General features: G+C 31.4%; 1 protein-coding gene across 1 annotated transcript; it reads right to left on the reverse strand.

Moving 5' to 3' along the window:
* Positions 1-3,374: 3,374 nt before the first annotated feature.
* On the reverse strand, positions 3,375-11,465 carry LOC107904199 (pleiotropic drug resistance protein 2). The gene is made up of 18 exons (XM_041111942.1): positions 11,011-11,465; positions 10,804-10,924; positions 10,624-10,712; positions 10,458-10,542; positions 9,318-9,608; positions 8,980-9,070; positions 7,698-8,598; positions 7,429-7,589; positions 7,222-7,325; positions 6,979-7,129; positions 6,642-6,895; positions 6,206-6,538; positions 5,805-6,095; positions 5,636-5,719; positions 5,352-5,485; positions 5,044-5,271; positions 4,154-4,580; positions 3,375-3,828 (listed from the first exon to the last, which is right to left on the reverse strand). Exons 1-18 carry the CDS (start codon positions 11,463-11,465, stop codon positions 3,559-3,561), a joined length of 4,470 nt encoding a protein of 1,489 aa, XP_040967876.1. The 3' UTR covers positions 3,375-3,558.
* Positions 11,466-15,746: the final 4,281 nt, after the last annotated feature.

A 15,746-nucleotide genomic window follows, 5' to 3' on the forward strand; every position in this document is an offset into this window, starting at 1 on the left:
AATTAAATTAGGTTGTTTTTTCTTTGAAGAAAAGCCTCCTTGTGTTAAAGCTTATAGGATTTTTTAAGAGAGTTTAATTAATGTTATGGTATGTATTGCTCCAATTATGGAAAAGAGAGGAACCACAACAAGTGTGACCAAAGCTCATATTGCTGAGAAACCCACCACAAAACCAGACAAAAATATTGCCATGTAATGAATGAAATTGCCTAACTAAAAAAAACAAAAAACAAAATAGAGTTCAATTTGACCTCATTAAGACCAAAAAGATCAAAACTTTATGAATACCTTCTCACGATTAGCATCTTTGACCATAACAACATCAATGTTGATAGCCAAAACAACACATTCTAACTTCAGTGTCAAAATATTGAATGTCATGATTCAAAGTTGCATCTAAGTAATTAATTTTCATCTTTGTTGTTTGTCTCTCACTAATTCACATCCAACATGAGATTTCTACAACAAAAAATTCAAACTTTTTTGTTTTCAACAATAAACCCTAAGAAATTAAAAAAAAAAATAAACCTCTCATCTTTTTTAGTAACCTGCCAACAAAGATGCCCAAATTGCAGCACCCACCACAAGTAAAATGCATAGTATAAGGGCAAAAAGTAAACATTGATCTTCAAAAATACCCAAGATCACAACCCTGTAAAAGTATATATATATACCAAAAATTACAAAACTAAACCCTAATTTCGCTTTCAAATTTTATTTAAGAAAACAAAATTAAATACGTCTTATGCCTTAAATTGGATAAGAATACCGCACAGCGGGGGAGCTTCAATAGTATTTCAGTATTATGAAATGAGTGAGGCTAGCAATTAGTTTTTTTGTTGACATCTCTAGTGTATATATAATCGTGGAAATCAAATTAATTAACTATTTTAAAGCTAACAATCACCTATATTTACCATTAATAATTTCTATATTTTTAAGGAGAGGAAATATAGGTCCATTCAACCATTGCTCCTCATATTTGGGGTTGGTGCAATCAATGGAGTATTGTAGTTTTTAATTAATAATTCAAAATCCACAATGCATTTTAATAACATATTTTTTTGAAAACCAACTAATGGAATATTCTCAATATTGTAAATCTTAAATAGCTTAGTTTATTATTTTTATCTGATTATGTTCTTTTTGCTGGAAGTATGGTTGGATGAGCTCTTGGCTGCTCTCTTATACGCTTGCCTTTGGGGTTTCTTTCAAGTGTTGGAGTTCTAGTTGACTTTTGAGCTTGGTATGAATAAAACAGGCTTTTTGACTAAGAAAAAGGTGGTAATAAAGTAAAGCATATGGTATTAAAAAATTTTTAAAAGATTTAGAATTAATGTAGAACAAGAGGGGAAAGAATTACTAGTGAGGAAATGCTGGAATCTCAACAAACCAATAGGAGGAATTTATACAATCACTTCATGTGCATTTATGACACATATTAAACACAACTCGTATAAGATCATACCCACGTTTGCTGATCTCTGTTTTTGGATCCAATGCCATTCAAAAAGATCTTCCTACAAAGATTGTTAAATTGTTAAATAACAAGTTTTACTAATATTCTTAATCAAAATATATTTAAAAGGAGATTTGTGTTAGGATGTGTTTATAGTGCAGTGATTTCATTGAGCAAATGATTCATGTTTGGATTATCATATTATTTATAAGTTCAATTGGGAAAATAATTTGTTTTAGTTATTGAAGCTAAATTGATTCCTAAATTAGAGACATATATATGATTATCTGAAATGAAAATTTATTAAATAAGATCCAAGATAAATTAATCCTAAAGTCATTTATATATTTATTCACTTGTGCTTTCAAATTAATGAACCAAAGTTTGATATATTGAATACATGGCTTAAGCATGATATAGTTTCACTCTCAATAACGGAATCACCATTGGAGTATGCTCACAAACCAATCATAAGATGATTATAATAACATATTAATTTAATTTGTTTTATTAACAAAAACATTCCTTGTTATGCTTATAATATGATTATAAGATGGATAGTTTTCCTTATTGTGTTTTGAATTGACTTTCCATTTTGATCGAGGCTCTTCATTTATTTTTCTTGTCCTTAAGAGTTATACTCTTCATGTGTTAATTTTATTGTTTATAACTGGATCTCCACATGTGGTTGTGAGAATGCCAGTTGTGGGTGGGTATTTTATTTTGTTTTAATATTATAATAAGAAGTTTTGATATTTTACTCAAAAAAAAAAGAAGACATTCCTATTATTATATTTCGTCTTTGTTTTTGTGTATTAAATAAATTGGTTAATTATAAAGACCCTACAATAATATAATTATTCTCAAACTGTCATTAGTGAGTATTATTGTAAGTCGAGATAACAATAATGCATTGAGATTAATGCACGGTTGATTGAAAACGAGTTGTTGTCATGAGTATGATATATTGAGTCCACGCATGAGTACTCATTAGAAGAATAGTGTATTGGACTAACCCACCATGAGAATGCTTTTTAGATTATTATATAATAGTCACAACAATTCTCATTGTGATAATGATGTGTGTGATCTTTGGACTTGAAATTACTATAGTTTCCAATATCATGAGCCGTGTGCTTTAGCACAATTAAATGTCTTTCATAATTGTTTACCATGAATACTATTGTTGGGTATATCACAAATTATGTAATGAGATATGAGTGATCAAGACATGATTTGTCTCTCCTAAATAATAGGAGTAATATCTAAGGTCCTTTGATCGAGTGAGACTAGAAATGCATTACTATGTTCAAATTAGTCGATATAAGATATTGAACTCGTTTGCATATCTTAGTCTCTTCGAAATTCAAGATATAAAAGATTGAACTATAAAAATTTGACTATTCCATATGTGTGTTAAGTTTGAATATCATAAACAAATAGAAATGTTGCACAAGAACATTCTCGCAAAAAAAATTCAATCAAATATAATAATAGTTTTTAGGTTAAGTATGAGGTTTTGTATGGAAGTGTCATATTTTGTTGTGTTGGACTAAACATAGCGAAAAGAAATTGGTTGGTCTGGATTTGATTCAAGAAACTAAAGAGAAAATTTGTTTTATTGGAGATAGGCTTAAAGCAGTATGGGGTAGGTAGAAATCTTTTGCTGATTTAAAATGGAAGGATATTTAGTGTAGCGTTGGAGACAAGATTTTCTTAAAAAATTCTCCTTAAAAGAAGATGTTGTGGTTTGGTGGAAAGGGAAGTTCACTGTTAAATAAAAAAGGCCCAACCTTCAAATCATAAAAGGCTACAAGGGTAGAAAGATTGATTTTTCTTCCTTTATTTTCCTCCTAAGAAATGAAGGAAGCAAACACAAAGGACACAGGTAAACAATAATACAACATTATTATTTGAAATGAAAATCAAAGAACATATTACAATGTATATATAAATAAAAGAACAACAAATTACAATGTGTGTATCTATATACACATGTGCCCCAACATTTTTATAGAACCACAGAGGAGAATGTTTTAAATCCCTTCTTTTGAGACAATTATTCATGCACCAAAAAGGGAATGTAAGGAGCATTTTCCTCATCTCCTTTGGAAGTTGAGGAACTTGATTCCATATGCAAAGACAAATAAGAAGAGAAGGACCCAACCAATATGGGCAGCAACAACAACTGGAAGGAAATCATACCTAAACCCTAAGTGTGTCTCAAGGTAAGCTTTCACTGTCATTGGCAACTCTCCTGGTATCACAACAGGATCATCTTTGTCACCCACTTGGGATGTCACAAGTCCATTGATTGTCCATGCCACTGGAGATGCCCAATAGTACCATCTCCACCAAATTGGTATTTCCTGCATATATTCAAACCATAGACTTCATTTTCATTTCTTTCTTGTAATTTAAGATAAAGAAAGAACCCAAAGTTTAACTTAGTTGGTTTATGCAGTCACTCTTAAGAAGTGGCATTCAGCAGATTTAGTATTGCGACCCTTTTCTTTTATTTCTAATGGATCCCGGTAAATATTGTACGGAGGACACAGTATGAGAAATATGGTATAGGATTTGCAGATTTCAGATTAACTGAATGCTACTTCTTAATAATGATTGCATGAATATTGAATCCTGAGTTCAGATTAATAGAGCATTGAACTAATGCTTTAGGCTTCTAATACGTACCGTCCTAGGGATGAGGAAACCAGAAAAGAGGTTCCAAAAGCTTAGAAAGAAGGACATGACAATGGCAGCAAATTGATGGTTAGGTGTAAGAGCTACAAGCATCATCCCATAGAGTGTGAAGTACATGAAGCACATCAATATGAAGTAGTAGAACAAGAAGAACTTCCCAACATCCATGTGGAATCCAATCATTGAGTAAAGCAATATGCTATACACCAATGTCTGGATTGAAACATATATTGCCTCTATTGCTACCTGAGCAAATGCATAAGGCAATGGTGAATACATTCCTGCTGCTCTTTCACGATAGAAGACAGTTCTTTCGATTGCCACAACGGATTGTACCGCTGAAGTGTTGGTGGCTCCTAGGAAAAGGACAGCTGAGTACATAGCTCCCAAGAGATTCATTAGATCTTGTTGCTTGTGTCTGTTCAAAGAATGTTTACAAATTATCACAAATGAAATCCAAAAAGGCTAGACATAGATATATCTTCCAGAAAAGGGATGCCGTTTATATTTCTGTTCCCATTGATATATGACGACCATGTAGAGTTATATAAAATGACCTGCTGATACCAAATTGGGAACTTTGTTATAAGAGTTTCTAATGATTTCCAAACTTTCATCTATAAGTTGATGGAGTTTTAACTTAACAAAGAAATAAAAGTGCGAATTTCTTTGGAAAATATTGCACATTTAATGTTGGAATTGTTGGTGCCGAAGTTGGGTCAAGGTGACTTTCGGGCTTAAATCAATTCGTCCATCCAACATCTCTAAGAGACCACCTAGTAAGGAGAGAGGACCTTAGTAGCCATAGCATTTTTTAATGTTGAACTGTAGTTTTGTTTTCACTACCAAAATGATAACTAAATAAGAATTGTTGAACTTACATCTTATCTCCCTTGCCCCAGAAAATCATTCCGAATATGATACCAACGAAAAATGTCATGAAAAATCGAATGGCATTGTATTGTGGGTTCCTCCAATATGAGTTGTGTTGCTTCCAGAAGCAGGCTTTGCATTGAGTAAAGAAGCCTTGAGAGTATGTAGTAGGGAAGTGAAGGTCCTTAATCCCAGGGACTGGGGTGCTTAGATCTTTGATAAGTTCCTCATTCTTCCTGGTAAAATTACAACAACATTTCAGATTCAGTAGAGATAAAAATGGAGGGAAACAAATAGTAGTTTCAGTTTTAGTTACCTATAAAGTTCAGATTTGGCATAAATTTCACTAAAATCAACGTCAAGTTGAGCCTCGACAGCAGTGGAACTAATTTCCAGCATCCAAGTTGCAGGGTTGTACCCTTCTTTGATCTTGGGAACCCCTGGGATTGCCTGCAGAAAGTTTATAGACATAAGTTGCGATCAAAGCCTCGAAGAGTTCTAATACTATTGTTAACACGTATGCAATGCGATCTGACCGAAAACACATCCATGACTGTAATATTAAACCATGGTATGCAGTGTGAGAAAATTGGTTCTTACTTCAAAGTACTCTACAAGTTTGTGGGACTGGCGGCCAAGAGGTCCAGCATAAATGACTTGTCCACCTCTCTTCATCAGAAAGAGCTGCATTGAAAAAGGAAACGGGTTAAGCAAATGGAAGATAAAGTGGAAGTAAAGGTTTCCAACGCTGAAATTTTTAAGAATATACCTCATCAAAGGCTTCAAAAATGTCTATGCTTGGTTGGTGAATTGTGCAGACCACAGTTCTTCCAGTATCCACTGTATTTCTCACGGTACGCATGACAATAGCAGCTGCTCTAGCATCAAGTCCCGATGTTGGTTCATCCATGAAGATGATTGATGGATTAGCAACCAATTCTACAGCTATTGTGAGCCTTTTCCTTTGTTCCGTTGACAGGCCATCGACTCCAGGCAGGCCGACAAGCGAATTCTTGAGAGGATTTAGCTCAACCAACTCCATTACTTCTTCAACAAACATCTGTTGCACAATAGAATAAAACAGTTAATTAAATTTCTTAAGCTATAAGGTGCAGTTAGATATAGATATAACATACAATAATAAAGACCTGGGCTAAAAAAAGAACATGCCTTTCGTGTTTCTGCATCAACATCCTTTGCAAGACGAAGCCAGGCTGAGTAGACAAGAGATTCGTAGACGGTAACATGAGGAGAATGGATATCGTTTTGTTCACAGTAACCAGTGACCCGAGCAAAAGTTTGTTGGTTCTTTGGGTAACCAGAAATGCTAATACTTCCTGCAATATAGCCACCGGTTTTTCTACCAGCTAGAACATCCATCAAGGTGGTCTTTCCTGCTCCACTAACCCCAACTAATGCTGTTAGCACGCCAGGCCTAAAAGCTCCACTTACATCTCGTAGTAATTGAAGACGAGTCTCTTCGATTCCTTGGCTCTTCATTTCCTGAATAGGATACCAAATTTTACCATCTATTCCTATTCCTATTCTTTGTTTTTTGGTAAAAGAAATTGCTTGATGCGTGTAAAAATACGGAGAAGGGACTCACAGCAGGCATGTCAACGAAGTAATTCACGTGGTCAAATGCAAGTGACAAGGGTTGGAAAGGTAACACCATTCCCCTATTTGAAGGTCCTTGGTTTGCACCACTAGGAACTGAGTTGTCAAGATTATTCTTCATTGCCATATCAGTTGATGGTGAACTCATTTCTATGGATTTTAAGTTAGGCTGTCCATTGGAAAATGATTGCTTCTTGCTCTCATCGTCTTCTTCCAGAATAACAGCTTTGGAATCTCCCAGAGCTGCATTTTTTTTGAGATTAATTTTAAAACTGAAACCATACTTTGCTAAGGGATATTATCAGCATGAGTTTTCAGTTGCTTACGATTCAAATAGGTCAATGCTGCAATAAAACAGAGATTAAAAAGCAGAGAAAATCCGAGGAGTGCTGCAACACAAATCCAATACCAAAACTCTTCTGTATACATGCCTCTGGATTTGAGAAGAACTTTCCCCACTGTGGTGGAGTTAAATGGCTGCAATGGTAATGTAAAGGAAATATCAAGATTAACTAGTAACATTTATACAATATAGACCTTTCTTTAAGCATGTTCATAGGAGATCTTACAGTACTCCATCTTTTGTCAAGAAATTCAGTAATGACAATAGCATTTTGTCCATACGACATTGGAGAGATGTAGTATCCCCATATCATCCATGACTTGATGTCATCTGCCAGAACAGATTATTGAAAGTTGCTATGAGAACAATAATATCAATAATCATAAAGGAAACCCTAAAAAGCATAGCCAATTTAAAGATAGAAAGTGCTAACCTTTGGCAACAACAAATCCGCCGAGTACAAAAACCACCAGCAAGGTAAAGGTACCAAGTGTGTTTGCTACAACCTGTGTTCTTCCAACCGCAGCAATGAATCGAAAGAGAGAAAGGGCCATCTGGTGAATGCCAAAGAATGCCAAGAATTGTCGAAAAAATCTGAAAGTTGTTGATGTGCCAATGAATAGAATTATAGATTAACATAGCTCATAGGTGGGAAAATGGTAACTACAGTTCTATGTAACTGAATATAGTGCATTTCCATACCTGCTAGCAGATGGGGCAAAACCAATGGTGTAATATGTGAGCAGGATCCATATCCCTGACTCAAGCAAAGAGAGGGGAATCCTAAGGACCCAAATCGGCAAAGCAAAGGCCCATGCTGGATAGAATAAGAAATCCCTTTGTTTGAAGAAAACTGGAAGCCTAAATATGGTGAGTGCAAGCTCTGCCATCCCATTAAACATGACATTAATGAGACTAAAGAACAGTGCACCATAAAATTTTGTTCCATTTGATATATGACCAGCTTTCATTTTGGTCCTAAAAAACACAGTGAAAGCAATGACAGACATAATGGTTATCTGGGTTGTCTTGAATATATATACGAAAGAGTTGCGCTTCATCAGTAGCCATTCTCTTGCAAAACAAGCCTTGAAAAGTTCCCAGTTTGAGATTCCATACTTTTCTTTCACCAATGCAGCTGGATGAATTCTTGATTTATCATAAGGAATCCTGAGTTCATCATCAAGTTTTTGACCAACATGGAAATAGTTGAAATGCTCCACGAACTTTGATACCGATACGTAATGATAAGGTTCATTTTCTCTACACCAATACTGCTGCTGGTCTTTCTTTGAAGTCACTTCTTGTAGGAAATCCGCTATTCCTTTCCTTTCAGGACATTTGAATCCCAAACTTTCAAAGAACTCGAGAACATGTTCTCGTGGTCCTTGATAGACTATCTTACCCTCAGAAAGCAAGATAATGTCATCAAAAAGGTCATAGGTTTCTGGTGCAGGTTGCAAAAGAGAGATGACCATGGTTACATCCATGATATGAACCATTTGCTTCATAAACCTTACAATCTGAAAAGTTGTAGAACTATCCAAACCAGTTGAAATCTCATCCATGAAAAGAGCTTTTGCAGGTCCAACCAACATCTCCCCTGCATTTTTGTGTAACTAGCTCCTTTTAGGATTTTCTTACAAAGTGAAATGGAAACAAGGAGTTTTAAAATTGGTTTTAAAATGCTTCAAATATTAAGGACATTATATCAAATATATGGTAGATGTCATTATGTCCTTAAAAATGGTTTATCACCTTAAAAGTTTAGTCTATAAAAGAACTTATCGATATCTCAAATAATACGAACTTAGGGATTAGCCTAACTGATTCATGCTCAAAGTGGGTTCAAAACTAAGCATCTGCAATATCCCTTTCCAATTCCTAAGCTACAGTCTCCATTGTACCAAAAATGATCCTAAACAATACTTGAGGACAAAAACTATTCAAATCCTTCACATTATTCAGTCTAGAATTAGTTTACCTGTAGTGACACGCTTCTTTTGTCCACCAGATATGCCCCTTCTCATGTCATCACCCACCATAATATCAGAACAGATATCCAGTCCAAGAATCTGTCATCACATCATAGTTAAAAGGTTAATCTTTACAACTTTGTTGCAATGTACCATGTTGCTTGGATTCTTCATTTTTTTTCTTGAAGAATTGGTGTTCAAGACTCATGCCCGACACATGGATACAAGGATATGAATTCAAAGATCATCCACATACATCATGTCGAATACATACTTGCACCTGAATCTGAGTAACAATAGGCAATGGAAAATAAAAGACTAGAAACGAATGAAAAAATGGACAAACCTTGAGCACATAATCAGTAACGAGACTAGTGTTTTGGCCAGCCATTGCAGTAGCTTTCATGAAAGCATCAATCTCAGGGTCTGGTTTAATCCCAGCCTGTTTTTCTCGCCTTGATAACTCAGCCAAGAGTTCATATCGGGTCCCAACTCCCAAGCACCGCCCTGAGAAATCTAGTGTTTCCCTTACAGTCATCTCACCATGGTGAAGATCATGTTGACTTATATAAGCACTTGTCCTTTGAGGAATAAATTCTTGAAATTCATGGCCACAATACGTTATTTTTCCTGATACCTGTTCAAAGATTGAACATTGTTCATCAGTAAACTAAACCAAAAACCTTATCCCAGTTATTTTTCTTTTTTCAAGAATCAAACTCAACTGGTTGATTTAAAATGAATTCTTCCCGTAGGAATCAATTTGGTTCTTCTGGAATTTTTTTAAAATGTTGGTTTGTTTGTTTGTTTGTTTTTTTTTGGTAACATGGTATTTAGTACTTTGTAAGTTGTTTTAATATAAAAATATAATATGAGATATTCAACCCGAAAATTTTATATAAAAAATATATTTTTAAAAATTTTATGTAAAAAAAAACTTTGATTAATTTGATATAATTGAGACTTTAAAGATCATAATGTCCTAAGTTGAAGGCTTATTACTTATCTATTTATTTTCAGTTTTTAATTATTTTTCAATTGGGTTTGTAAACAATTGACTCTTAAAATCAATTCAATCAAACATTTTAAATTAATTTAAATCATAAAATTTAAATAAATAATAGATTTTTTATTTTTTATTTCTCAACTTTTGAGAAGTTATTTTTAATTTAATATTTCTAAGTGAGATTACTTTTAGAGGTGGTTTCTTTAAAAGTTTATTTAAGTTATTTTATTTGAATATATTATATAAAAACTTGAAAAGACAAAATTATTTTTAAAATATTTTTTATTTTAAGGAAAAATAGTTTCTAGTCAAGGATATTATATAATATATAATGAAAAACTTTAAAAATATAAAAATAGTTTTTGCCTTTTTTTATAAAAAAAAATGAGAAGAAGAGAAAAGGAGTATTTAGTGTTTGACTCAAGAGTTTTATAACAATGGAGATTATACTATAAAAGCCTAGAGAATTTGATAATATACCCTTAAATTAGTGTCGGTTTTCCCAGCGAGTGCCTGCAACAGTGTAGTTTTTCCAGACCCTGGAGGTCCTAAAAGCAATGTCATTCTACGTAATACAAAAGACAGAAAATATAAGTTAAATTGCCAAGCAGAGGTCTATTATTTTCCAGAAGAATGAAAACAATACCTTGATGGTTTCACTATTCCACTCACATCACCAAGTATATTGACCACTCTTTTCTTTGAAGGGAAAAGCTTCATTAATCCAAGAGCCCCCTATTTTGTTCAAAAACTACCAACGTTAAACACTTATGTAATTTCTTCATAAAAGAAAAAAAATTATCCGAGTAAAGAGAATCTTAATCACCTCAAGTGTGTTCAAGGTTGAGTTCAGCAATGTTGGAAGAGCCCTGGTTCCAAGATACGCATCTCCTTCTATGGATAAATGCTCAAATCGAACTTCAATCTTTGGAACATCAATTCCCACCCTATTTGGTCATGCAATTTGGATTAATTTGAAGTCAATGTGATATTAAAGGGTGACAAATATTTTATTACTATTTTGGATATTTACCTATCGGTTCTCTCTCGAAGTCTAAGAAGAAACCTCTCATTATCTTGTTCCACGACGCTTAGTATGCTTTCCATGAGGTTCTTCTTGTCGTGCATGTCGAGGTTGGCGATGTCAACTTGTTCGTATCCCACTTTTCCTTCCTCCAAAACCTGTTTCAGCATTGCTTTTCGAATACGATCGTATGTTGGAAGCCTTTCGATGGCAGCCCATTTCAGTTCCTCTTCATCTTCTTCCCTCCCACTTCGCTGGAAGACATCGGTTTGATTATTCCATGCCTCTCGGATACTAGTTGAAGCCCAGCCTCTTCTGCTTCCCAATCCCGTGCTCATCGACCGATGGTTCATCGCCTCACGTATACTAGCTGAAGCCAAGCCTCTTCTGCTTCCCAATCCTGTAGTACTCATTCTCCGGCTCATCGACCGGACGAGGTCGTCTCCGGTCAATGCCAATGCCATGATGGAAAGGTGCCTTGCTTTCTTGGAGCTATATAGAATTACGATTAATATTAGGAACAAAAACGCACGTTTGACGACTCAAACATCAAAAGGACATATATGAAAAGATGGTGGATTGTGAGGGGGTCCAAATCCAATGCATGGTTTATGTAGATGAAGATTGTTGTACTGACAGAAATGGGTATTCCAGAGTTTTGAAGAAAGATGAAAGATTTTCATCAATTTATTCTGATTTTTGTCATGTTTATATCTATATTATATCTCTAATTAAAAAGAAGGTTGAAAAGGGCAACTTTTGTTCACGTCTTCATCACTTTGTGTTTTTTTTTATATACTACTTTGGTTAAATTTTAATTATAGTCTTTTTATTATATTTAAATTTAAATACTTTAATTTTTAATATAATTTTAGTTAATATTTTTAATTATTTTGATTAAAATTTTTACACTAATTTTTTAAAATAAATACAATTTTAACAAGGAATATTTTGACATGATGAGATAAAATTTATGCTTTAAAAAATCCACGCCAACTACCAAAGTCATAAGGGTGCTAATTATTTGGATTAACTAACAGCACATATCCTTCTTCTCCTTTTAAAGTTATTATATAAAGTTATTATAAGATAATGATAAATTTGTTGTTTCATTCCCTCTACTATGCTCAAATTTGAAATATTTTAATTTAACATAATTTTATCATTTACTTTTAAAATGATATTGGTTAGTCCAAATAGTTAGCATCTTTAATCATTGCGGTTGAAATGATGATGTCAATTTCTTTTAATAACACCTTTCTAATACATGAAAAACTTGTTCCGACATGAAAAGTAGGAACGAATATTTTTAAGAAAAAAACCTCACTATGTCAATCGAAATAATTAAGGATGTCAACTATTTTGACCAACTAAGAATATTATGTAAGGACATCAAATTATGTTAGATTAAATAATAGATACTAAATTCTAAATTTAAACATAATATATGAACCATAACTATAATTTCACTTAAAACAATCTACACCCGACACTTTCATTGTTATTTGATTTAACAAAAAGGTTTATATATATTTTTTAAATAGACTGTTTTTAATTTAATTGGTATAAATTATTATTTGATTGAAGTGAAACAAGGATAGCAAACTAGTATATTTAAATGGAATGATTCTTTCGATGTTTATAGTTATCTCTCTCAATATTGTCGTCTTCATAATTTGTACTAGAGTTCTCTCTTCAAGAGTATAATATATGTTATCACTGTATCCGATATTTGTTAATTTTTAAGTACTCCTTTACTATAAAAGACTTTCAACTTTTTAAATATATATTGATAAAAAAATTTATTCTTGCTTAATATGATTTGCTTATAGAATGATTTAAAAATTAGCATGCATGACAAATATAATTATCTATACTATATATTAAGAATTTGATTGAGTTGGTATTATCTGTCGACCAAGTCCCAATTTAATTGTAAAAGTATCATAAACTCATTCTTTTTGTAAGATAACAAATATTATTTGGAGGATATTTATGTCTTATAATTTGATAAATTAAAAAATATATATATATATACATTGTAAGAATTATAAAATTTAAACCTAAAATATTAATATTTTTACCATTTCAATTAATACTACATTTAATATTTATCATTTATATAAATTTGTTACACTTTCATTATCCATATATCAAAATCAAATGTTGATAAATTAAATAATTAAATTATTAAAATATGAGTCCAAATTGCAGTATATTAGTTAAATATTCATTTATAATAGTTGTGTAAAAATTATTAAAATATTAACCATAAAATATATAAAACTAAAATAAAACTACAATGAACGTCTCCAGATGTGTATGTATACACAAGATTGTTCCTATCATGGAACCTCATACGGCACATTACAGAAATATCATTCTCATTCTTGTCTACTAGTGGAGACTCTAATTTGGTAAAAATATTATAAAGATTTTTGTATTAAAAATTAGATTATATTATATATTTTTTTATTTAAAAATTAAGTAAATTAGTTCTTTTATATTAGATTAAAAGATAAATTGGTTATTTTGTTAAAAATTTAATCAATTTTTATTATTAAAAACTAGTCCATATATATTAGTATAAGGTACACATGACACGCTATGTATTATTATTAGGTTACTTTGTCAGCCATGCTAACTTTAATAGTACAAAAGGATGATTTTTTTAACAAAAAATATTAATTTACTTTTTGATCTAATAGATAGGGACTAAATTTTTTAATTTTTAGTAGAAAAAATAAAATGCAATATAACTCTTAATGCAGAAACTTCTATGATACTTTCCCGTCTAATCTCTAATTTTATCTTTCAAAAAATACAATATCTAGTTTTGAATTTTTTTTTTTATTTTTTTTAGATTCAAAAGAAAGCTAAAACATTCCATATTTTGGCAACCAAGTCAACATGGGGCTACATTCTATAAATATTTCTTTGGTTAATTGCGTAATTTATTAAGTGGGTTTATATTTCATAGAGACGGTATAAATAGAAAAAAAGGTACTAAATTAAAAAAAAAAGGTGAAATTAATACTTAAATTGTACCATTTTTCTATATTGGTATTTAAACTTTTTCTTAGCCATAAGTGATACTTGAATTACATTTTTTTTTCCTTAAGTTAGTATCTCCACTAGTTAAACAATTAGACAAGCCGTCTATTTTAGAAAGGGCTTAACTCATAAATTAATAACTGCACTATTCTCATTTTCCCAAACTGGTATTTAAACTTTTTTTTATCACTCTGATATTTAAACTATTCTCATGCCACCCATTTTACACCAAAATACTATATTCATTAAAAAATTACAGCCAATAATAAATTGTCATATCATATGAACAAAAAAAATTTTAAAATTCTTTTATTTTCTTTTTTTTTTACATTATTTCTTTCTTTTATTTTATTTTTGACATAATGTCAAATTTAGCCATTAATGTTTACATCTTCTCTCAATTTGGCCTGTATTTTTTTAGCTAAATTTAGTCCTCAACCTTTTAAAAAAGAGTCTAGCTGATTTTTTTAATGAGAAAACTAACTAAAATGTTAAATTTTTAAGCACGATAGCTGCATAACAATCCATATATCCATGCTTTTTTTTATAATTTTTATAAATTTTTTATATTTTTAAATTTAATTTTTAATTTTTATAATTTTTTGAATTACTTATTGACGTAACATATAAGACAATTGATGTTATTTTAACATGACGTACACATGGACTGTCATGCGAGTTGCCACACGAACAACGTTAAAAATTAATGTTTTAGTCATCATTTCGGTTAAAAAAAGTGATTTGTCTCTTTTTTAAAAGGTTAAGGGTCAAATATAGCTAAAAAAAGAATAAGGGTCAAATTGATTTAAAAAATGTAGACGTTGAGGAGTACATTTATTATTATACAATTTTTTCTTTCTTTCTTCTTCCTTTATAATTCTAGCAATACCTGTAATGCTTGAAATTTTCCCACTAAAGGTTAAGACGCTAACAATTTATTTTGTTTTTTAACTTCATAACTCGCTTGATTGAAAAAGTTATTTCATAGATCAAAAACCAATGTTTTTGAACTCAACTGATCAAGGTATTGGTCCCAATATAGGGGTTGAACCGATAGACTCATGAACCAATACAGACCGATTCAATCAAGCTAAAAAAACCAATTGAACCAAATTTCTCTATTTTTTAATATTTTTTTATTTTATTAATTTTATTTAATAAATTATTTGATCGAACCAAATGAACTAATCAAATTAGGAACTGGTGGCCTGACTGATTCAACCATCAGTCTAATTCTGAAGAAAGAAAAAGAAAAGAATATATATATATAAATAAAAGATAACATAATACTTTTTATCTTTTTGGCACATGTCAATTTTTAATTGGTTATATTTTTTTAGAATATATTTAAGGGTTTAACTAATAATTGAACTAACAGATGTATAAGTTGAGAAAAAATGTTTAAATACCAAAATAAGAAAAAAGATAATTTAAGTGTCAATTTGTAGGTTAAACTTTTTTAAAAATAGACTTAATAGTTTGACTAACTGTTTAACTAATAGATGTATCAACTTGGGGAAAAAAATAGTTTAGATACTAAAATAGAAAAAAAAAATTAAATACTAATTTATAGGTTAAGCGAAAATAAAAAGTAAAAGAATTTTAAAAAATAACTAACATAATTTTTTTTAAAAAACTAAACTCAGATAGGTTAGGGGTGGAGTAGACTTGTCAAATGGCGAAGCTACATG

The sequence above is a fragment of the Gossypium hirsutum genome, chromosome A05 (assembly GCF_007990345.1).
Source record: "Gossypium hirsutum isolate 1008001.06 chromosome A05, Gossypium_hirsutum_v2.1, whole genome shotgun sequence".
In the NCBI taxonomy this organism is placed as follows: domain Eukaryota; kingdom Viridiplantae; phylum Streptophyta; class Magnoliopsida; order Malvales; family Malvaceae; genus Gossypium; species Gossypium hirsutum.